At 58.5% G+C, this 22,814-nt stretch overlaps 1 protein-coding gene across 3 annotated transcripts in view; it reads right to left on the bottom strand.

The window, feature by feature from the left end:
• Positions 1-22,814, bottom strand: part of PRKAR1B (protein kinase cAMP-dependent type I regulatory subunit beta) — a 66,937-nt gene that overhangs the window by 24,287 nt on the left and 19,836 nt on the right. For all 3 annotated transcript variants that reach the window (XM_032328093.1, XM_032328091.1, XM_032328092.1), the window contains exons 5-7: positions 8,040-8,101; positions 7,620-7,666; positions 712-870 (exon numbers count right to left, since the gene is read on the bottom strand). In XM_032328093.1, coding sequence (XP_032183984.1) covers positions 712-870; positions 7,620-7,666; positions 8,040-8,101 — 268 coding nt within the window. The remainder of the gene's footprint in view (positions 1-711; positions 871-7,619; positions 7,667-8,039; positions 8,102-22,814) is intronic.

Here is a 22,814-nt window from a genome sequence, read left to right on the forward strand (position 1 = left end):
ACTTCATAGTCCCCTCACCCCCTTCTCTGCTGTAATTACCTCCATGGAACTGCGGCCACCTGAACTGCGCGTTTGTTCCCTGACTCCTCTGCTAACATGCTGGCTTCCCAAGGGTGGGTGCTGCCTCCATGAGGCTCCCTGATGCATCTCAGCACTGAGAGCACTGCCTGGCAGGTGGTGCTTTTGGGAGGAGTCCTGAGTGGGCAAGGGAAGAGCCTGCCTCCTTCCCTGGGGAGGACCTCTCCATCCACAGCTCACTGTGCCACCTGACCACCTGCACAGCCAAGAGAGGATGTGGCGGAATGGGAGAGAAAACCTAAAATGACAGGGGCAAAAATACCCAGGGGTCGCCCCTGCATGAGGACATCTGGGGCCAGGCAGGCCGGCCCCGCTGTGCTGGGGCCCCAGACAGCCAGGGTCCCGGCATCTCTTGGCTCCACCACCTTGATGAATGGGTTCCAGCCTCAGAGTCACCTCATGGTCCAGAAGAGAAGCTGGAGCTCCAGCCATCACAACCTCATTCCAGACAGCTAAAAGCAGAGAGGGAGGGCAAGGAGGCTCCCCAGCTGCCTGCCTACCTCGTAAGAAGTTTCCAGACTCCATCCCACATTTCTCACCCACCCTGTCAGCCCTTAGTTATCCCCCCACTTGGACAAAGCCAGTATTCCCATGACAGGACTGGCTGTGGATATGTGCCAGGAAGCCACTCACCATGAGGATACGCCGGTAGCTGTCCCGGTCGATGCCCCAGAGCTTGAGATCTGTCTTGGCCTTCACGGTTGCTGCCCTGGGGGTGCCGTAAATGAGCGCCAACTCCCCAAAGCTGCCCCCTTCGCTGATGCTGGTCACCCACTCTCCATTCACATACACCTTCAGGGGGACACAGCGAGAACGGTCAGAAAGGTCATGGGGGCATGTGGGGTCACTGTGGCCCGTCCCACCCTGAGAGCCCTCTCTGAGCCCACCAGAGCGGGCCCGGTAAAAAAGGGATGTGCGGCCGCAGCCCCCAGGCTCGCTAGCCCATGGGCACAGCTTTCCGTCCCCTGCCCAGGATGTCCTGGGTCTCTGTTGGCCGTGCTGCCTGCCTCACCCACAACACTGTGCAGAGCTGCTGCTGCACGGGCATGCCAGTGGCCTCTGCATCCCCGCTCTCTACCGACCATGAGACGGGCCTGGATGGCAGGCGGATGTATGGTCCAGGGCTCCCATCTGTGCAGAAGCCCTGCCCACTTCCCTGGCCAGCCTCGGGTCCTCATCAGCCTTGGAGGGATCTCCAGCCCATTTCCCCAGCCACACATGGTGACTCAGACTCTGTACTTCCCTGGACTACGGGGTCTGGGCTGGGCTCTGCGCCCATACAGACCCGTGCTCATGGGGCCTCCCTTCCTGGGGCCATGGTGCCCGGCTCCCAGGGCCTGGGGTCGGCGGGAACGCTGCCGGGGCGCCGATGAGGCCTGGCTGAGAGGGGTCCTTTCAGGCTGTGTGGGTGACCGGACACAGTGCGGCCACTATGCATTGACCCTGTGCGTCCCATATCGTGCAAGAATGGTGCAGATTGTTTATTATGCGTTGCCGATGCAGATCCCGTTGCTGTAAATTGACACAACGCAGCTTTATTCCCCGGCGTGTCCGTGAGCCCAAAGAATAGTGCCCATTGCACGTTGGGTGCACGTCGGGGAAGAACGGGTTGCCGTGAGTCATGGGCGCGATTCTTACTGGAATCAATGAGTCATTATCTGGGCAATAACTGAGGCACAGAGCCGCGTATCCGCAGGAAAACGGCACGCTGATGATAACGCAAGCTAGGGGCCGGGGAGCCGGCCAGTCAAGAAGCTGGGTGGGCAAGAGACCATGGACACACAGAGGTGAAGTCGTCCTCAAGGGCCCATGCACGTGTCCCCGGAAGCCTTAGCAGTCTGCCAGAGCACGGAGTGCCTGCCCCTGGGCTGTGCTCTCTGTCTCCCACTGGGAAGCTGGCTGCTGGGTCCCTCGCCACGAGGCCCCGGAGGAACAGAACCCTGTTCCGTCCCTCCCATGAGGCAGGGACGCCTGTCCCAGGAGTTTTAGGACCACAGACAATACCCTCTAGGAGCTGCGAACTGAGTCTGCTCCAAGGGGCAGAGGGCCCGTGGGGACGGGGGCAGGGACAACTTCTTGAGGGTCCTGGCAACCCGGCCCCCAGTCGGCCCTCCCCGTACTCTGCTTCCTGTGAAGTCCTGCCCACGGAGGTCTGACTCACAAACACCCACATGCCTGGATCCAGCTCTGCATCTTGGTGACGCGGCCCTGCTCCCCCGGGACCCCTCAGGTGACAGGTTCCCTCCAGCAAGCACGGCTCCGCAAGAAGGAACCATGGGGTGCATCCTTCTGTGGCTCCAGGTTCAAGCTGTTGGGTTTGGTGCTCTGTTTTTCACAGCCAGAGCGGGCGCCCATGCGGTGAGGGACGCACATTCCCTGCGACTTCACCAGGGTGAAAGCCAGGCCCTTGTGTGTGTGCACAGGTGTTGCAAACACTGTCCCCAACAGCTGAACTCAAGGGCACCCCCCAACCAGTGCACAGGGCACGTCTTCCCAGGGGCCTCTTCAAGTCGGGTGGCAACAGAAACTCGGGAATGTGGGTCTGTGTGGGGAGACTGCCTGACACAGTGGCTGGGGGTGCGGGAGGTCTCCCCCTCCCACCTGAGGGGGCTCAGAAGGCACCACTGCAACCAGCTGCATGGTGGGAACAGATGCCCATGAGCAAAAGAGCACACGCACCAGGAGACAGAGAAAGGGGGCTCAGCAGAGCAGGACAGGACCCAGGGAACTCAGGGGATTCGTGTGTCACTGCCAAAGGCCGCTGGGGACCCCTTCCTGCCCAGAAGCCCAGGCCTCGGAGAACTCCCTGTGAGGCGTCAGAGAAAACCATTGTGTGGAGCCCCAGACGGGCCCAGGACCACACTGCGGGTTGCCCCACAGAGCACAAAGGGGCCATCCTTCTCGGGACACTGGTCTCTGTCACCGCAGCCAGTGCAGCCCTGGGCCCCACCCCAGCTGGCGTTCAAAGGGGCTACTTCTTGCTTTGTTTCATTTTTTGTTTCTTCTTCTTCTTCTAGAAGAAAAATGGTGGGAGGCCCCACTGGGCTACACTTGTGGTCCCACCACTGACAGCGACTTCTCTGGCTGAACCCAGAGCTCCCACCCGGCCTTCTGCATTCCTGCATTCATCCATCCATCTGTCCATCGCCCCCCAGTGTGGACTGAGCGCCCCTCTGTGTCCCGCATGTTCTAAGTGCTGGCGGTCAGCAGGGGAAGGCAGGCGGGTTCCTGTCCACGGGGACTCACCCACCAGCTGGGAGAAAGACTGCAGGCGAACGATCGTACGAACACCCGTTCATCATGGAGCACGCTCCAGGCGTGGCAAGAACAGGAGGCACAGCGTTCAGAAGGACCATGCAGTGACTGTGCGTAGAGGGCTCTCCATGAAGGAGAACGTGAGCCAGGTCCTGAGCATCAGGGCCAGCATGAGATGTGGGAGAAGGGCAACTGAGGCTGAGGACAGGATGTGCAAAGGCCCCGGGGCCACAGTAAAATGGAGGGCACTAGATGCGGCATGACCAAGCAAGGAGAGATGCCCAGCGGGTGGGAGTCGTGGTAGGGGAGGGAAGGGCTGGGATGTTATTCTAGAAGCAAAGCCACAGAAGTTTGCAGCCCGAGACCGGGTTGCACTGTGACGCTCCCTCTGGTGGAGTGTGCAGAACAGCATGGGGCTGCCGCAGGGCAGCAGGAGGGAGCAGGGAGTCACTCTACAGGTGGCTATGGCTGCTGGGCCCAGCAGTCCCACTGGCTGCGTCAGAGCCTAGGGCCAAGGCCCAGGGACCGGCGTGGCCCCAGGTGGCTAGTGACGTGGCCCACACCAGACACGCTGCTTCTGCTCCACGCAGAAGTGGCAGGAAGTGGAGGGTGATGGGACGGAAGGCACAAGGTCCTGCTCAGTCAAGTCCCGAGCTGTGACCCTGGCATCTGGAGCGTCAGGCACAGATGGGGGCTGAGGGCGTGCGGCCCCCTTGCTCCGCTGCCTGCCCTCCCTGACCTGCGCATCTCGGGGCAGCGCTCTGCTCCCCAGGAAACAAAGATGGACCAGCGGAAAGCATCTGGGCCGTGGCGACAGAACACCAGGGCCCAGGGTTCTCCAAGGGGCCGTGGTTTGCATACGGCCCACAGCCGGCCTGGCCAAACCTTTGTTCTGCCCTCACAGATGATGAGAAAAGCCAACGGCCTGTCTCCTCCCACCTCCCCAGGCTCCTGCCACGAGCAGCGGGTGCGTCCCTGTGGCGAGCAGGCACCTGGGTCCTGGGCCCTCAGCCGGCTGCCCACAGCGGCCTGAAGGGAGCAGAAGCTCCGCCTCCGGGTGCTGCTTTTCCCACCACAGTTCCTCAGCTCCATGGAGGCCAGGGGGTGCTCAGTTGACTGCTCACAGCGCAACCCCCCCCCCACCCCGCCCTGCACAGGCGTCGTCCCGAAGCTCCCATCTGCCGGGCCGTGTGGGCTCCGTCTCCGTGCGGGTTCCCCCCAGAGGAGCCCCGAAGCCGTCTGGGTGCACGGCCCTCCTCCTGCCGTCTCCCATGCCAACCACACTCAGGAGCTCTCAGGGAGGTATTATGGGGGGATCCTGAGTGCCCCTCCTGAACATGGAGCAGGACTGAGGTTTGTATGAACGTTACCACCAGTGAGGTGGGCCTCTGAGGTCCCCGTCAGTGGGCTGGGCTGCCGGGGCCTCAGCAGAGAATGGAAAGGGCATCCCCAGACGCGCTCTGTGGAGAAATGGGTTGGAATACCCCAAGATACTGCAGGAAAGCTTCACAGCTGGGCCCGGGTGAACCAATGACAAATGATGGAGACCACTGTCCCAGCACAGGAAGGCCAGACACCTGTGCCCGTAACAGCAAGATGCGTGACGGCCAAGGGGTGGGAGCAACGCAGGTGTCCCCTGATGTGAACAGAGGCACAGTGGGATCTGTCCACACGACAGCCTTAGAGGGAAACCGGACCTCTGCCCCCATGGGGGACAAGCCCTGAGAACACAACCCAGACACAGGACACGCAAGGGGACCCCACGCACACGAGGTCTCAGAGTCGTCAGACTCACAGACACAGAGAGCAGACGGTGCGGCTAGGGTTGTGGGAGAGGTTGGGGGGTCCGCGCGCCACAGGGACAGGGTCTCCGTGGGGGCAGTGGAACATTCTGGAGCCAGACGGGGGGATGGCTGCACAGCAGCGTGGATATGCTTGGTGCCCTTGAACTGGGCACTGAGAAGTGGTGAAGATGGCAAATTTTGTTTTAGCAATTAAAAAAAAAAAAAAAACCAACAACCAGAGCTCCAGGCAAACACTGAACGACTGACAGTGACCATGGAACCAGACAGCCGCCTCTTGGGCAGCCCGGTCCCAGGGATGCAGCTCAGAGGTCTCACACCACCTCAGAGGCTGGGAACCGGATGGGGCCGCAGCCGGAGGGCGGGAGTGTCCCAGCACAAAGGAGGGTCCGAAAATAGTGAAGGCCTCGCAGGATTAGGGAGGAGCCAGGCCTCAGACAGAACTACGTTCCTGAGCCCTAAAATCGGCAGCTGAGTATCCTTTTAAGTAGAAATGCTATGTTCCACGAATAAAACAAATTGGAAGATATTTTTATACTTAGAAAAATGGATTATAGCTCTTGGCAACACACATGCTGCGGTGTCTCTCTGGAAAACCATAATTTAAACTGAACCTAGCGCTTTTGGCACGGGTCACCTGGCCGTTCCCCTCAGGCGCCTCTGGTCAGAGGGCAGCGTCCACCCTGCAGAAGGGGAGGGGGCACTCACGATGCCCAGCCCCGAGGCTGGCCAGGCAGAGGACCACGGTGGGGTCCAGGGTAACCTGCCTCCTGTGGGGCATCGGCACTTAGTGTCTCCCCTCTGCCCCCCAGCGAGACCATTATCCCTGAGGCCTAAGAACCGGCCTCAGCAGCCTTGACACCATCCTGGGCACGACCCTGGGCCAGGTCAGACAGGTCACTCCCCTCTGTCCTGGAAGGCGCTCGAGGCCTCAGAGCATCTGGGACGATTTCACACCGCGAGCAGTAATAACAGTCATTATTATAATACATACCCCATAACTCACCCCGGCTAGCCAACATGCCACTTTTTCATCCCAGATTCCTGACTGAGCTCTTTTGATTCCCTTAAATGTGGCCTTCACCCACACGGCTGCGCTGCCCAGAGTGTCCCACATCACAGGAGGGCTCCCTGCCCGCCAGCCAGCCAGGAACCCGGACGGGCTGGCAGGGGACCCCAAGGGGCATCACAGGGCGGCCCCACAGGTCATTGCCTGTCCCTTCAAGGGCTGGCTGGCCCAAATTTGAGACTAGAGCCGGACGCAGACGTCCACCCACGGGGCCTGGACATCCTGGCTCAGGCAAGCCCAGTCCGGCGAGCACCTTAAAGCCGCCTTTGTACCTGAGCCTCTGAGCCTAGTGCTGGGAGGCTGGACATCATATTTGGAGAGTTCTGGTTGCAAGAAGGTGACCTCACTCTTCCCACTCCCCAGACTGCTTCCATGGGTCCCCCGCCTCAAGAAAAGCCAGCTACGGCTCCTGGCACGGCATGAGGTAGCTGGCACACTGAGCCTGGGGATGGCCGGTCAGCCCCTGTCCCATCCCAAGGGGGCCCTGGGGCCAGGCTCTGGGACCTCCCTTGGGCGGCGGGCAGGGTGTCCTGCCAGGATGAGCAGGCCAAGCCAGCCACCTCCCTTTCAGTCACATCCTACCTTTGTGGTGCAGGGGGAGGTGTGCAGGGACCGAGATCCCCCAGGCCCGGAGGGGACCCATGTGCAACCACAGACTGAGCCAAGTCATGGAAGGAGGCTGCTCTGGCCAGAGAGAGAGCCATGAGCCAGATGCACAGGCTGAGGACGGATGACAGAGGGAGGCAATGGAGGACAGGAGGGGGCGGTGGGGGTCCCGCAGAGGCAGCAAGGCGCCCATGGATCACAGACAGTGAGAGAACACCGTGGGCTCAGACCCAACCCGTGGCCTCGCAAAGGGCTTGGGCCTCATTCGAAGAGAAGCCGGTTGGAGGGCTTTACCGGAGACCGGAGCACTCGGGTGCAGTCGGCGAGGACCTGCGTGGACGGCAGCCTGCGGGCCCAGGGAGGGATGCCCTCAGCCCTCGGCCAGGGCCCCGCATGGAGCTGGGGACACGCGGATACAGGAGCGGGGCTCCCCCACGGGAAGCAGGTCCACACCACGTGTCCCTCAGCCCGTGACCGGCGAAGTGGAAAGAGCAGGGTGAACAGGAACAGGAAGGAACGCTGTTCTGCCAGACGGTGGGGCTCCAGGTCACGTGGGCAGGACAGCCATCGTCCTGGCCTCTGCGTCCATAAACTGCTCCCTCCTGCCCATTTGCCAAGGCCCTGATGCCCACGGCGGGGGAGGAGGCCCACATCTGCAGCCGCTGCCTTGGGCAGGGTCCAGCCGAGCTGCAAGGACCCCCGTCCACAGGTGCAGGCCCCACCTCCTGCCATTTAGATGAGAAACGCTCCCTCACTGAGCCTGCCGTGGACAGAGGCGCGACCTTCCAGAGCAGGTAAGGGACACTCACGTCTACTTCTCCTTGGTCAATCACATAGAAGTTATCCCCTTCGTCCCCTGGAATGAAAGAAAGCAGAGGCTGTAGACACTGTGGAGGGGACCGCGTATGGCACTCGTGGCCTCCCCGGACGCAGTACCTCGCTTCCCGGAGGCCATGCAACTCTGCGTCCCACCCGTTTTCCCTTGTTTAAAAATAAAGCTTATTACAAAGACCACCCATGGACACAGTACGTGGCCGGCATGTGGTCCCGTGGCGCAGTCACCCATGTCTCACATGAGGTGTTTGACTCTCTTAACGGGCGTGCTAAGTGACATGCTCCCTCTCATTAGTGACCTTCCTCAAGTGCGGACAACGGGTTTTGTGTTCACCCCCAGGCACGGCCATGGCCCACGGCCCCAGCGCTCTGGCTCAGAGAAGCAGGAGACCTACCTTGCTGTATGACGGTCTCCCCAGCGATGTGCGTGACAGGGAACATGGCATCGAAGATGTCACTGGAAGAGAAAACACACCATGTGTCAGAGCCGAAGTGACGGCGGCGGGGGGGCGCAGGGACCTCACAGCATCTCCTCCCATGGAGTGAAGGGCTTGGCTCCCCACCTGGGGACAGATAGGGTCTGTCAAAAATGGAATCACACCGGACACATTGCTTTGGACACAAAAAACGTAACACACCCCCTCTCCCATCCGCAAACACCATCCTACGAAAACACTATCTTTTGCAAGCTACCCGAGGGGAGACGCTTCCCCTCAAGCAGCGTCCTGAGACCCCGGATACAGAATGACATGTTAGACACACAGAAGCTGGAAAGCCTGACTCCAGTGGTGCCAGCGGGCAGCTGGGCCATTTAATTTCCCAACTATGGCGGTGGAATGGGCCAAAAAGGCAGGACACGGACAGTGGGGAGGGGGAGTGTGCCCACTGGGGACTCTGTCTCTGTTGACCGCAAGGAGAATGCAGTGTCAGGGACCAGGCTCTTGCTCCTAAAATGCACAGCGGCCTTCAAGAGACAGCACCCCATCCCCCACAGGTTCCCAACGGACAAGCGGGCAGCTGGGGCCTTTCTGGGGCAGAGCTCAGGGCGGCCTGCCTCCTCCCACCAGAAGAGTCTCAGAGACCTTCGCCCGTCTGCTCAGGCTAGTCCTACCTCAGGGGGGACTCATAGGCACTGAATCCGGGCTGGGCGCCCAGCCGCCAGGAGCAAACGTGGAATCAGATATGTGAGCCGCCTGGGCCCTGCTGTTCCCAGGGTCCAGGAAATGCTAACAAGTCTTTCTCAAAGTAGTAGCTGTTTTCACTGAGGTGGGGGGAGGGTGCGGCAAGGGTCCCTCCCAGCCCCATCTCCTCCCTACTCGGCACAGACCTGGTGTCTGTCCCCTGGCCTGGGCTGCCCTTCTCAACCACACCTTCCCCGGGGGAGCAGACGGGTCTGGTCTGGTTTTCTGCATTTCTTCAAAACCACAGCATCAGGGATCTCAAAATGAGCAGATCGCTAAGAAATGATTTTTCAATTCCTACCTCACTGTTTAGAAACTTGCAGTGGTAATGGTAAAATATTTCCCCAGATGCCATTACCAGTGAAGCCAACCCTAGGACCCAGCACCACGCGGCCTGGTCAGGGGCTCTGCACGGCTGTCAAGCCCCACGGTGGGCCCCAGCCCACTGCCTACCGCACACACGGCCGGCGGGCTATGGCACACAGACGAACCTGTGAAAAGGCCTATGGCTATCATTCACACGGAGGTCCTGTTTCTTGATGTGTGCATCCACGGAGAAATGCGGACCTGGTGAATCCCCTAGCGGCTGTCGTCCCTGGGCCTGACCCAGCCCCCCACTGACCACACAGGCCTCCCCCACCCAGGTTACGTTAAGAGCAACGGATCCCAATCTGTGAACAGCAAAGTCAGAGAGCCCCACTTCCTCTGGAAGAAGATAAGGCCCCAGCGCCCCCCAGTTCATCACCAAGGCTTGGACACAGGTGGCATATGGGACAGACGCTCGCGCTCCCGCTGGCTCGGCCCAACCCCCCGAGAGGCCCTCTCTTTCCCCATCTTGAGTCCTCAAACAAAACCCAATCCTTCCTGCTTCTTAGCACTTAATGGTATTCAAAGCCCCTGTTTGCTTCTGCTGGGAAAAGAAAACCGGTTTTCTATTCTAGTCTGGAAGTGACCTCTGGAAGGCTTTCCTGAAGCTGTCGCCCGCATCTCAGGGAGTCGGACACGTGGGTCCCACCGCCCCCGCCAGGATCCGGGACACTGGGCTTGGCACTCAGGCATCAGGGCTATGCCAGGCCCGGGGACACAGAACTGTGAAGATGTTCCAGTCCTCACTCCGTGAGGCCCCAAGGATGGGACCAGCACTGGCCGAGCGCCCTTCATTTGTCCGCTTGCTCTGAGGTCAGACCCACGGCTGTCTCATCCAGACGAGGAAACCAGAGACGCGAAGGGTCTCTGCCAAGGCCCACAGCTGGGAAGAGGTGAGGCCGGGCCGCCCTCCTGTCTTCCTGCGCAGGGCTCTGTGGGGCGCCCGGGGCTAAGCAAGGCCTCCAGGCATGGAAGGGGTGGTGTGTTTGGGGGCACAGGGCCTTCCAGGTCTCAGGTGGTGGGAGGCCAACCCAGGGAGGTCATTGGCCAGGGAGAGGTGCTGGTCATTGCTAGGAGGCAGAGCCCTCCAGTCCCAGAGGCAGCCCTGACAAAGAGGCTGCTCCCTGACCCCCCCACTCAGCCCGATGGTGGGGTCCTCAGGCTCCCCAGGCCAGAGCAGGTGCTGCTCCCTTGATTGCAGGAAGCAGCTGAAGTGCCTGCTCGCCTTATCCCAGTGTCCCTATAGCCCTGTGGGCGCTTTTCACCAGAAACCCCCTACACTCCCAAGGTAGCCCAAGCAGCCGAGGGACCCTCAGCATTGGACCAGGAGGGACGGGGCCAGGGGCATCACCTGTTAACTGTGCTTGAATTATAACTATCTATCGGTACTGTTGGTTTTTGTCCCTCCGGGTCAGGGGCTGGTTCTCTGCCCTGCTGTAGCACAGACACCTCTGCTTTCCGCTTCTGCCTACACAGCCCTTCCAGATTAAGGGTTTATGGGTGTAAAGTGGAGTAAATAGAAAAACCAGTGAAATCGACAGCACGAAACACAGCGAACTGCTTCGAGAATCAGCCTGCAGCATCGTAGGCTGGGCTTCCGTGCTCCCGCTTCATGCCATGAGGTCAGGCAGGCCCAGCGACCACCCCAGTGCTGAGGGGGCCACGGGCGTAATATTCCAAGATGATCTGCAACAGCCAGGACACGTACGGAAGCGCCCACGCCACCCTCAGGGGACAAGATCACAGGCACCGCTCAGGCCTCAGCAGCCTGTTCACGACAGGGAAAGGCCATCCACATCCACACAAGGCTCCTTCACAGCCCTTCTGCCTCCCTCCGTGCCGGCCGTCTGACTCACCATAGGTCTTTGGTATGATATGGCTGGAAGGACAGAGGTTGGATGGATGGATGGATGGATGGTGGTTGGACAGGTGGGAGGATGGGGACTGGGGAGTGGGGGGGTGTGGACTTTCTTGGCGTTAATCGATTGCTCCTCATTTTCTATTTCTTCACGTGCTAACGTGGGACCATTTTCAAAGTTAGTTCCCAACGTTTAAAGATTGACAGAGTTAGAAAAAATCCAAATTTTGGGCTTTTCTTCGAAAAATAAAAGGAAGCTCTAGCAACACGGGTCCTGCGCTCTCACAAAGCAAGACCTCAGCCCACTCCCCCACACTGGTCAGAACACAAGCTCTCAGGTCTGCCACGATCCCCGGAAGGGCATGGATTCCCGACCCTCGGCCACATGTATGTGCCAAGCTGCCCGTGTGGCTCACGCTCTGGGCGTGGCAAGTGCCCATATGGGACTTCTTCACAAGGGGGGGTGTCATCCTGATAGCAACCCAGGGACCTGCCGCCACTTACAAACTTGCCTGGAGAGACCCAAGGGGCTGAATCTCTAAGGACTTAACTCATCTGTCTGTAGAACGGGCACAGCAGCTCGTCCGCCCTCCTAGAGCTCTGGGAGCCTAACCCAGGTACTGATGCTCGCGAAGCCTGGTCAGGAGCTTCTGCCAGCGTTTCTGCCACTTCCAGATCCCACACACATAGCAGCAGGGAGCCCCTTCTCCTAGTCCTGCAAAGACGGTCACGCATATCTCAGGAACCCCTGGGAGTGAATGCGAATGAAGCCAGAAGGTCTTGGCCTGCCCTCATTTCTTGAAACGTCCTGTTTTGAAAGATGTGAGACTTTTGGATGCACAGGGGGACCTGGGGTCCAAGCAAGAAGCATGTCCTACCCCCAACTGGTGACGTCAGGAGAGCAGAGAGCCACACGGCTCAGATGCACCATGGTAGGTCTGCATAAAGTCACGCGTGTGTGTTGACGAGGACCAGAAAGAACAGAGACCACCCGGACTGCAGGAAACATGTCCAGTGCTCACGAGTGTGTTTTGCTGACTCCAGAATGACGCACGGATGGGGAAAGTGCCCCTGACATCGGTCCGTCCCCTCTAGAAGTAGGTCTGAAAGACCCAAACCTGCTGTTGTGCCCTGGGGAGAATCTCTCCCTGGCTGTTTGGCTTGCGGGTCACTGTCACCAAAAGAAGGCAGCATCCTGGGCCTAGGACAACGCCCTAGGGTGCTGGGCACCACGGCAATGTCCTCTTGGACGCTGCAGGTCTCAGCGGGAGGGACAGAGCCAGCGCTCCAGACACAGTGGCCCCGGGTTGTGTGTAGGCGTCTCCACTGTTTGGGTGAAAGCTCACTGTTTTTCTCTACAGACTGCGAGTTTCTAAATAATTCTCTCTAAACAGTGATAACTCAGGCATCGCTGAGGACTGTGCTGAGATGTGAGGTCCCACCCGCTTCTGCTGGAGCCCCAGGAACACGGTTGTTTGTTAACCCCGGGGGGCCTCTGCCTCAGGGGCTGCCATGGTTTCTTAGGCACACAGGTCTGACTGGAGGGTCAAGCACCATCCATCCGTTGGGGCCACACTCAACTCTGATTCAGCCACCGGGAGACCATGGAGAACAAGACACATGTAGTGCCTGCCTCTAGAGACACCAGAAAAACAAGGGTAGATGGGGCCTTCTAGCCATCATTCATTCATTCAACAAACACAGAGGACCAGTACACTTCCTGCCTCAGCCTGTGGCAAGAACATAGGTGAGAAAGACTAGCCCGGCTTGCCACCTGGCAAAGACTTCACAAGAGGTATCCGTGCCCCTGAGTGGACAGCCATCAGCAGGTGGCTCCTCGACCTGGGGGTCTAGTAGTCAGGATGTTTCAGAAGCAGCTAATGGTTTTTATGGCGTATCAACTAGAGACAGAGGACGGGCACCAAAGGCTCTGGGTCAGGCCCATGTCCCGCATATAACCAAGCTTGGCTGGAAATCTCATCACACTTCCGCACGACGGGCTCAGAAACAGGGCCTGGGAGCCAAGGAGAGAGGGAGTCACCTCTAAGGGCCCATCTCCTGAGACTCAGATGCTGGATCTTTCTTCAAGGAGTTCATGCTGGCAGCCAGGACCGGGCTTCCAGCTCTGGGTCAGGTTGAGGGGAGGCAGCGGTAGCGCAGAGAAAAGCCTGCCAGCAGCGACTCATCCGAGGTTCAGCCAGGGTCAGCATGGCCTCCCAGCAGGCTAGCCGGAGACAGTGGGCAAGCACGTTCGCCCCCCCATCCCGGACTCCTCAGGTGGGACACCTGAGGTGCACAGAGCTCCCCAGCCTGGTCTGTCTTCACCTCTTCCAAGAAATCCCTGGGACTCCTCCCCCTGCACACCAGTCAGGGCTTCTTGGCTCTCGTGCTCGTTTGCAGAATGGCTGGTCTGAGCCCCTTAGGAACGGAGATTAAGGTTCACTGTCCCACAGCCCACAGCCAGAGCTTCTCCTGGGGGAACACAGGTCTCGGGAGGCCCATGCTGCCCAGTGCTCTCCACAGTGCAGGGGGCCTTCCCAGCTGCTCATGGGAGTTTCCTGGACTCCAGACTGGCTGCATGTCCACACCCATAGGCCTCACTGCCCTCTCTGAGGGAGCACCGAGGGGGTCCAGGGGGGCTGTGTGGACATTGGTGCCCCGGCACGCCCGAGCCGTGAGAGGCCAAGTCTGGCAGCCGTAGGCCGCTCCCTGGAGTACTGGAACATGTGGGCCATGTCTGGCACCTCCAAGGCCCCTGGGACTCCATGCCTGGCACAGTGCAGGGAAACACCCAGATCCTGCCACGATGCAGCAGGTGGAGGGAAGGCCCAGCGCTGAGACCCTCAGTTCTCTGGAGCACAGCACAGAGAGGTATGAGGCTGCCGGGCTCTGTAGCCAGGAAGAGGGTCGAAATCCATCACACGCCTGCAGGGTGACCACAGGCCAAGCTGAGCCTCAGTTTTTCCATCTGTAAAATGACGCCATAGAGAGAAGCGAGCTCACAGGCACAGTGACTGGCAGAGGGCACAGTTACCTCACAGGGCGCCGAGGCTCCTCCAGTGGGGGTGGGTCCTGAGTCATCTCCTGCCCCAGACAACCCCTCCTTCTCCGACAGCTGGAGCACAGTGACCCCAGGTGGCCGGTTCCTCCCAGCTAGCGGCTGTGGAGGTTGGACAGCAGACCCAGAACACCCAGAATGCCCAGTCTACTGTGCAGAGCGCTGGGTGGTCTCTGGTTTGGGGCTATTACAAATAAAGCTGCTGGGAGTCCTGGGGGTTGAGCTCAACCCCCGCGGTTGAGCATCTGCCTTCAGCTCAGATCATGATTCCAGGGTCCTGAGATCGAGTCCCCCGTCGGGGGTCGGGGGTGGGTCCCTGCTCAGCGGGGAGCCTGCTTCTCCCTCTGCCTCCTCTGCTACTTCCCCTGCTTGTGCTCTCCCTCTCTCGGATAAATAAATCTTTAAAAAAAAAAAAAAAAAGAAAGAAAGGAAAGAAAAGAAAAATGAGAAAACTAACACGCAGGTGTTTATACGGCCTTCTGCCGCCACTGCTCTGGGACAAATGCCCGAGAGCGCCGCTGCTGGGTCACACGGCCAGCAGTTCAGGCCTGGTTTTCCAGGGTGTACCATCTGACATTTCCCGGAGCCATGACCCCGCTTCTCCGCATCCCCGCCAGCTCGCAGGGCCCTGCCTGCCGCTCCTCCCAGCGACCAGACAAGTGCGGCCCCTGGCGTCCCGTGCACAAACTCCCGTCTCCTTAGACGCTGGTGGTAGGAGTATCTGTTCTTGCGTGTGTTCCCGTCTTCAGGGAAGGGTCTCCCCCGGCCTTCTGCCCAATTTCTCAGCAGACGGATTCGTTTTGCATTGCTGACTTGGGGAGGTCCTCGAGTACTCCTGACACCCAGCCTCATCTGGGCCGGTGGCTTGCAAGCGTGTCTTCCCTCCTCCCAGGGCCCTTCAAGGAGCAAATGCCTCCCCTGTGAGGAGGTTGGCCGACTGCTTTTCCTTTCACAGATCACAGCCCTGATATCGAGGAACTCTGCTGCTCAGTCCTAGGGCCCAAAGATCTTCCCCTCCCAGTTTCACAGCCCTATGCTAAGTCTGTGATCCATTTTGAGTTAAATTCTGAATACGATGGGAGATGTCGGTCGAGGCCGGCATTGAAAGCCCACCCTCCCCACCCCTGCGTCCTCTCGTGCGGCTCCTCTGTGGTGCCCCTGGGGCTGTGCATCTGCACCGACCCGCCTCCCCCCCATACTATCTCATACTCTGCCATGTTGTTTTCATGCTCCCAGGCTCTGAACCCTCCCATATCAGCTTTAGCATAAGCCTGAGATTATCTACGTCAATCTGAAACACCGCTGAGTCTTGGGAGCAATTGCATTAAACCCACAGCTCAGTCTGGGGACAAGTGACATCTTTACTATGCGGGGTCTTCTAACTCACGGACACGGTACATTTCTCCGTTTACTTGGGGCTCTCTGACTTGTTTCCTCAGCGTTTTGTAATTTTCACCACACGCATCTTGCAAACATGGAGTCTGGACCTAAGCTTTTCACTCAATTTAGAGTGACCATAACGACATTGCATTTTTCATCTCAGTTTGCACAAGGTTGTTGCTTGTATATGGGAACAGGTGATTTTTGCAAGCTGACCTTGCGTTCTTGATCAGACCGAACCTCCCATCAGTGTCCTTAGGATCTTGCCTGTGCAGAACTCTTAAAGAAACCCCCATCGAATCTCCCGGACCTTATACCAGAGCTCCTGGGAGCAATACCGCAGCTCCCAGCACATACTAGGAAATGCACTGTTGTCACTGGAGCCCCGGCAGGGCCGCGCCTTTCATTTCGCCTCTAGTTTGCTTTAACTGGACACAGTGGTGAACTCAGGGGTGCCTGACAGCAGCACAACGGAAGGCCCTGTAATGACCCCAAGGCTGGAAAACGCAGTCACAGCTTCTGGTGCGTGGAAGGCAGCGCCCCCACATCACAAGGACCACGTGGATGGACATCAGGGTGCTGTGTGTGTTTACGTACACTGTCTCCTTCATACCCCATGGCAGGCCCTGCGATGTTGCCACACGGCCCCCAGACAGCAGACAGGGGCGCAGATCTGGTATGTCGTGTGCCCACAGACAAACATGCAGGTAAGTCCAGACACAGGGCGGCCATGGTCAAGTTCATGCTGGGCCCAGCAAGACCCGGGACCCTGGATCTCAGGAGTTGCAGCTCCCCCCAAACTCTCAGCCTCATGCTACCTTTCTAAGAGGAGTTTCAGTGTTTCTGGACGGGTGGTGCACAAATCCCCAAACTGGGAAAGTCTAATGTTCATGAACTTTTCCGGTTCTGCAAATCCAAGTGCTGAGGGGCAGTGTGGCAGGTGGAGAGGGCATCAGAAGACCATTGCTTCCTTCCTAGATTCTAACAACGGCTATAAAATTACTGAAAAGAACAGCAAAACACTCCCTGAACTGAGCCACTTGCAGAATCATCATTATTTCCACACAATTAAACCTTGTTCTCTGCGAAAGCATCACTTGGAAATGGGCCTGTTCTTGGCCGGGACCCCTGAACCCACAATGAGCCACATAAAATTGATTACGAATTAATTGTTCCATGAGATGATTAGCTTTGAACTACAGGCCATCACAGCCCCAGGTAATTAAGAACAAGCCATGTTAAACAAATGAAATTAAAACCAAGACAAATGCTTCTGTGGGCCACTGGCCCCCTGGTAAGAGGAAGGCGGTTCAAATCAAGAAGATCCATCAGCTAAGCTCACCGTCACACAGGAGTGGGGTGGCCTGGCAGATCTGAGCCTGTGATGCTTCCCAACAGGGCAAGTGTTTCTAAGTTAACAGCTAAAATGTTTTGTTGTATGTTTACTGAGTTGCACAGTAGGTGATTTCTGGCCGGCTGCAGACACCACCTGCCCTGTCCGTCTGTAAACGGACCCGGGCACTACAAACCCGTAGTGTGATGGGTTAAGTGTCTGCTGACTGGGACGTGGCACGCCCAGATGATGTCCAGACAGCCAGCCAAATGTTCTCTCCAGGCTGCGGGGTGCTTCTGGAGGAGATGAACACCTGAGCCAGAGGGCGGAGGGGAGATGGCCATCCCCGAGGCAGGCGGGCCCTGTCCCATCCATTGAGGGTCTAAGGGGACAAAATGGGGAGCAGGGGAGTGGACTCTCTGCTTGAGCTGGGACATTGCCTCCTCCTGTCCCTGGAGCACACCCAGCCAGGCTCCCGGGTCTCAGGCCCTCAGACTTGGCCGGACCACATGGCCAGTCCTGCTGGGTCTCAGCCTCCTCAACCATGCACACTGGCTCCTGTAATAGATGCCTCCTGTATACCTGCGTCCCACTGGCCCCGTCTCTCCAGAACCCATACGCCCCTGTGGCCAGACACTCACCAGCTACTGAAAACAAGACGTCACTGAGCACAGAGTATTTTTTAATATTGGCTGACTAAACATAAACACTAACATTTTTTTTATAAACTATTGAATTGAATGGTTACAATTGTTCTGGAAACATGGCATTCAGGGGTTTTTCTTAAGAGATTTATTTCTTTATTTTAGAAAAAGCAGGCGTGCAAGTGGGGGAAGGGGCAGAGGGAGAGGGAGAGAGAGAGAGAGAGAGAGGAGCAGACTTCCCGCTGAGCACAGAGACCAGAGCCTAAATCTGGAGTCAGATGCTTAACCGACTAAACCATCCAGACGCCTCTCACTTAGAGGTTCGATACCTGCACTGATTTTTTTGCACTTTGCTTGAAAATGGTCTCTGTCTCAATGTCTGGTGGCCTAAGGGTTCTACAACTCCAGGCAACCCACCCAGGTAAGACCCCCTCCCACACTGGAGGTCATTCTAAGAGAAAAGGCTGGGAAAGGTGACAGCAACTGTAAACACATCTCCAGCCACTCAGACCCAAATACGAATCTGAAGCTGAAACTGGGGGATTCTGACCCTGTGTGAATGGCCCCTGGAAGGCCTGCACCCCAGGGTCCGAGTGTCCTGCTAGAAGACCCCGGCCCGCAGAAGGGCAGGATCCAGGTCACTCTCTCCTCCCCCATACCTGGTCCCCTCTGACCACCTGGGCTGTCCCTGGTGGTCAGACCAGAAATGAGCCTCCTGATGCTCCACTTTGCAGGTCTTGGGTTAAACATTCCCTGGCCCCCCAAGAGGCCTTCCCTAGCTGCTGTATCTGGCAGAGACCCTTCCCCACTCTAGAACGATGCAGAATCACATACTGAGGAGCAAGTATGTGGGGAGCGAGCTTCTGCGTTCCGAGACAGAGGGAGCACTCCCGAAGCTCGCAAAAGCCATGTCGTCTGCCAAAGTCACATAGCCAGCAAACGGCAAGGCCAGGCCTGAGCCCAAGGTCGTCCCAGGTGGCTCTCCCTAGACACCTCTGGCTCCCCTGCCTGACTCAGCCTCCACTTACCAGCAAAACAGTCTCCAGCACTGCTGCCTCTCAGAGCGTAACCCAAGCCCTCCACCTTCTAGAAGCTTCCCTGGGCTCCTTCCCTTTTGGTGCTGAAACTCTCTCAGGCCTGGAATTTGAGGGCTTCTCAAGGGTAGGAGCCAATGCTCTACCACCCAGCTCATGACCCCTCACAGCACCCAGCCCAGGACAGAGCACACGGCCACGCTCAGGGAACCTGGCAGCCCTGATGTTCACCCCCTGCCCCAGAGCAGAGAAGAGCCCTCTGGGCCTGGCCAGACACTGACCCAGGGTCCCTGTGACAGCTTCATGAGATCACACAGATCAAGGGCTCTCCAGGTCCGCAGCAGGGAGGAAACCCTGGTCCACAGACTTGTGTGAGTCCCTGGGCAAAACCAGCTCTGGAGACAGTGATGTCTTCCAGCCCCACAACTAGTCTTTAGAAAACTGTCTTTTCTAAAAGGTCGGGAGAGGCGCCTGGGGGCTCAGTCAGTGAAGCATCTGCCTTCAGCTCAGGTCATGGTCCCAGGGTCCTGGGATCGAGCCCCGCGTTGGGCTCCCTGCTCGGCGGGAAGCCTGCTTCTCCCTCTGCCTCTGGCCCCCACCCACCTTGTGCTCTTTCTCTCTCAAATAAATAAATAAAATCTTTGAAAAAAAAAAAAAAAAAAAAGCTCAGGAAAAGTCAGGGGAACCTGGGTGGATAAGGAACGAAAGAAGGAGTGAGTGATGGAGGGACGACCGGAGGAGCTCACCTGTCCCCTCCCTCAGTGACAGGGGCCAGCCTCTGCTACGAGAGGGCTTTGTGCCAACAGCCTCACAGTAGGGGCGCAGGCAGGGTCAGAGACCGCGCTGCGGGCAGGTCTGGGAACGGGGATTTAGCAGCTGACGGCTGGAGGTCGCTCTTCCCCATGGCGGCTCCTGGAGTCAAAGCACCCCATCTCTGTTTTGCCCAGTCCCAGCAACTGCCGCTCTTCCCGAAGGACGAGGCCGGCCAGCTGTTGCCGCACAGGACGCAGCTCAGGGAGGCTGGGCCTTCAGGAGCCACGGGGACAGCACGCAGAGCCCCGCCGGCTAAGTTCTGGGGGACCCTGGCTCCCTTCTGCTTCTGGGGGGCTCCCATGCCCAGGGCGCGATCCGCAGGCACCCTGGACAGCACCAACCCCGCCGGGGGACCATCCAGGAGGCCGGATCCAACGTAGGAAGGAGTGCGCCCCGTTCAGAAACGCAAGCCGGCCCTTGGCAGCTCTGGGCGTGACTGGCGAGCAGAGCCCCGCCACCCGGAACACGCGTGCCAAACGTGGAGCAGTGACAGGCACGGGCGCGGATGAAACCCCCGCCTCGCACACTGAAACATTTACGGCTCAGCCATCTGACCGCGGAGGCCCGCTTCGGGAATCCGGGTGGCAGAGTGGGAGGGAGGACAGAGGACCGAGCGGCGCGGAGCGGGAGCGGGAGCGCGGGGGCCGCGGGCCTCGTCACGCTCTTCCCTCCCCGGCTGCTCACGTCTGCGATTCCCCACCATAAAAGAACTTGTAAAAATAGTACCTTGCAGTCATTTCTACTAACGGAGAGTCACCAGAACGGTTTGCACAACGCCCCAGAGTAAGGAGTTCTCTGGTAGTAAAGGACACACACGCCTCACACGCCCACACACACGCGAATGCACACACCACAGGCACACAGACTACACATGCGTGTACACACACGCAGATCTGGGATGTCCGTGTGCCCCTTCTCAGCAGGGCCGACCTGAAACCCCCACACACGTGCTCTCCCCACCACCGGTGGGCTCCCCACAACAGACACCTGAACGTGCCTTCCTGGACGCCCCTAGGGGCTGCTAAATCCTGGGCCAACCCCCTCAGAGGCTCCTGGGAACCCCACCCAGATGCTGGGCCAGCAGCAGCTCCCCCCAGAGAGAGCCGCCATCCCCTGGGGTCTCCAGGCCCATACACCCTATCAAAGGGGCCTTCTGAAAATGCAGCCCCAGCCATCCAGAGAGCAGACGGCGTCCTGACACAGACCCCCACCCGTGGGACGGTTCGGGTGAGCAGACGGAGGGCCAGCTCCATGCGGAGGGCAGAGTCCACATACACGGCTGTCTGGGAAGACTCAGCTGCGTTTATGCTCTTAAACCAAAACAAAATCCCTGGTGAGTCAAGCCTTCAATCGCTGAAAGAAAAACAAGCAGCAAACTGGGAAGGTTCTAGAAAAGATCACAGTGTGTTTGTTTACTTACGGTCCTCACGTCTGGGAGGCGTTCTGTAGAACGCCAGGAGCCATAAAGTAAGGAGGGTCAGCCTGCTAACATGAAGGACAGCTTGCCCGTGGACAGGTGACACGAAAGTGCTGTGGCCCACTCCATGGAAGAGCAACGCGTCAGCCGTCAAGACAGAAAGACGGGACCCCTGCCCCCACGGGGAAAAGCCCTGAGGACACCAGCCAAACATGAAAGGACACGCACGAGGATCCCACGCACAAGAGGAACTGGAGTTGTCAGACTCAGACACAGAGAGCAGACAGCGAGGCCAGGGCTGGGGGAGCGGGTGGGGATCCGTGTGGATAGGGTCTCTGTTGGGCAGAGGTGGGGGAATGGAACATTCTGGAGCCAGACGGGATAGACAGTGCCCCTGAACTGGACACTGAGAAATGGTTAAAGTGGTAAATTTCTGAGTTGTACATGTTTTACCACAATAAAAGAATTATGGGAAAAAATTTTTAAACTTCCATATGACAAAACAATTTCACAGGCAAACAGAAGAGTCCAATCACAAAATAGCTGCTCTACAGCTAATCATCAAAGGCCTGATTTTGTCAGTTGACCAATAACTCACGCAAACCTGTCGAAAAAAACAAGCACAGGATCAATTGGGCGATTTGCAGAGGACGCAGAAACCAAGTAACTGGTGGACAGAAACGCGGGTCCTTCACCCTGATGGGTGCCCTGCTTGGGGGCCACATGGGGCTCCAGTGCAAAGACTCTAGATTTCAGGACGGCAGAGCGTGAAAGGGAGAGCGGGGGCCTCCCAAGCCCAGGGTCCACGCCCAGAAACGACCCTGACCTCGAGCTGCCATTTCCCAGCAGATGTTGGGGTGAGCAGGAAGGGCGGGAAGGGCCAGCATAGGTGCCACACACAGCACAGGGCCGCTGGAAGGTGGGGCCGTCTCTCCCGAGGCACCTTCCAAAATGAGAAGGGGATGCCATTCAACCCCAGGGCGCTGACCCCTGAAAGGAATAAGGCATAACCATGGGGGGGGCCAATGCAACACTCCGTGTGGGAAGAATGCCCCCGAAAGTGTCCGCACGGGGGATGGCCACACGGGCCCCCCTGGGTTATCGTCTGTACCTCTTGGCACTTAAGACAACGGCGGCCTCCCACGGAGCCCATGGCTCCTACCCGAATTCAGCACTTGCCGTGGCAAATCCGTCCTTCCTTCTCTCACACTGTTCCCGCCACTCCAACGCCCTCCCCACTCTCCTCTGCCCGTCCTTGAAGACCGGCTCAAAGGTCACTGGGTCTAGTAAGTGAGGTCCCCAAAAGGACAGGGAGGATGGGGTCTGCTCCTCCTCTGCGACCCCACGTGCTGGGCAGATGGCCGTGGGACAGCCACTTCTCGGAAAAGGACGGTTCACTGTGTGAGTACCCATCCCCACTAGAGGGATCTCGCAGGAGATACAGCTGTGTCTCGGGGTCCTGACACCCACAGGGACATGCCCCCCACAGGGCCTCATCAGCGAGCATCAGGATTTGGTTTAGTCACCAGCTGTGGGACCCCGGGCAAGCAAGGTGCCCCTCAGCCCACCACTTACCTGCAGGGCTGTGTGGGTCAGGAGGGACCCAGAGCTGCCAGCCACCTGCTGGGCTCTGACCCAGGACCCAGCATTACCCATAACGATGCTGCTTTTTCACTCTGCATGAACCTGGGGCGTGTGCCAGTCTCTCTCAGGAAGACCGGGGATGTCCCAGAGAACCCATGTAACCTTGGACCATTCACCTGCCTCCTCTGGGCCCCATTTTCCTGGCTGACATATGGGAGCAGGGACACTGGCCAGGCCCCCATGGAGTCCTCATGGAGATGGGGACAAGGGTGGGGGATCACAGTCCTCCTCCCGGGCCACCCGACCTTCACCCTGGCCTCTCCCTACAACCTCCCAACCCCAGCCAGCTGGCAGGCACATCGCCTAACTTTAGTGGCCACCGCTCAAGAATGGAGGGGACCCAGGACCTGAGGCACCCACCAGGTCTGGAAGCCAGTGGGCCCGCTCACCACCAGGGGGCATCTTGCCACGCATCCTTCCAGGACTCAATTCCTGCTCCTGA

Source organism: Mustela erminea, chromosome 20 (assembly GCF_009829155.1).
Source record: "Mustela erminea isolate mMusErm1 chromosome 20, mMusErm1.Pri, whole genome shotgun sequence".
Lineage (NCBI taxonomy): Eukaryota > Metazoa > Chordata > Mammalia > Carnivora > Mustelidae > Mustela > Mustela erminea.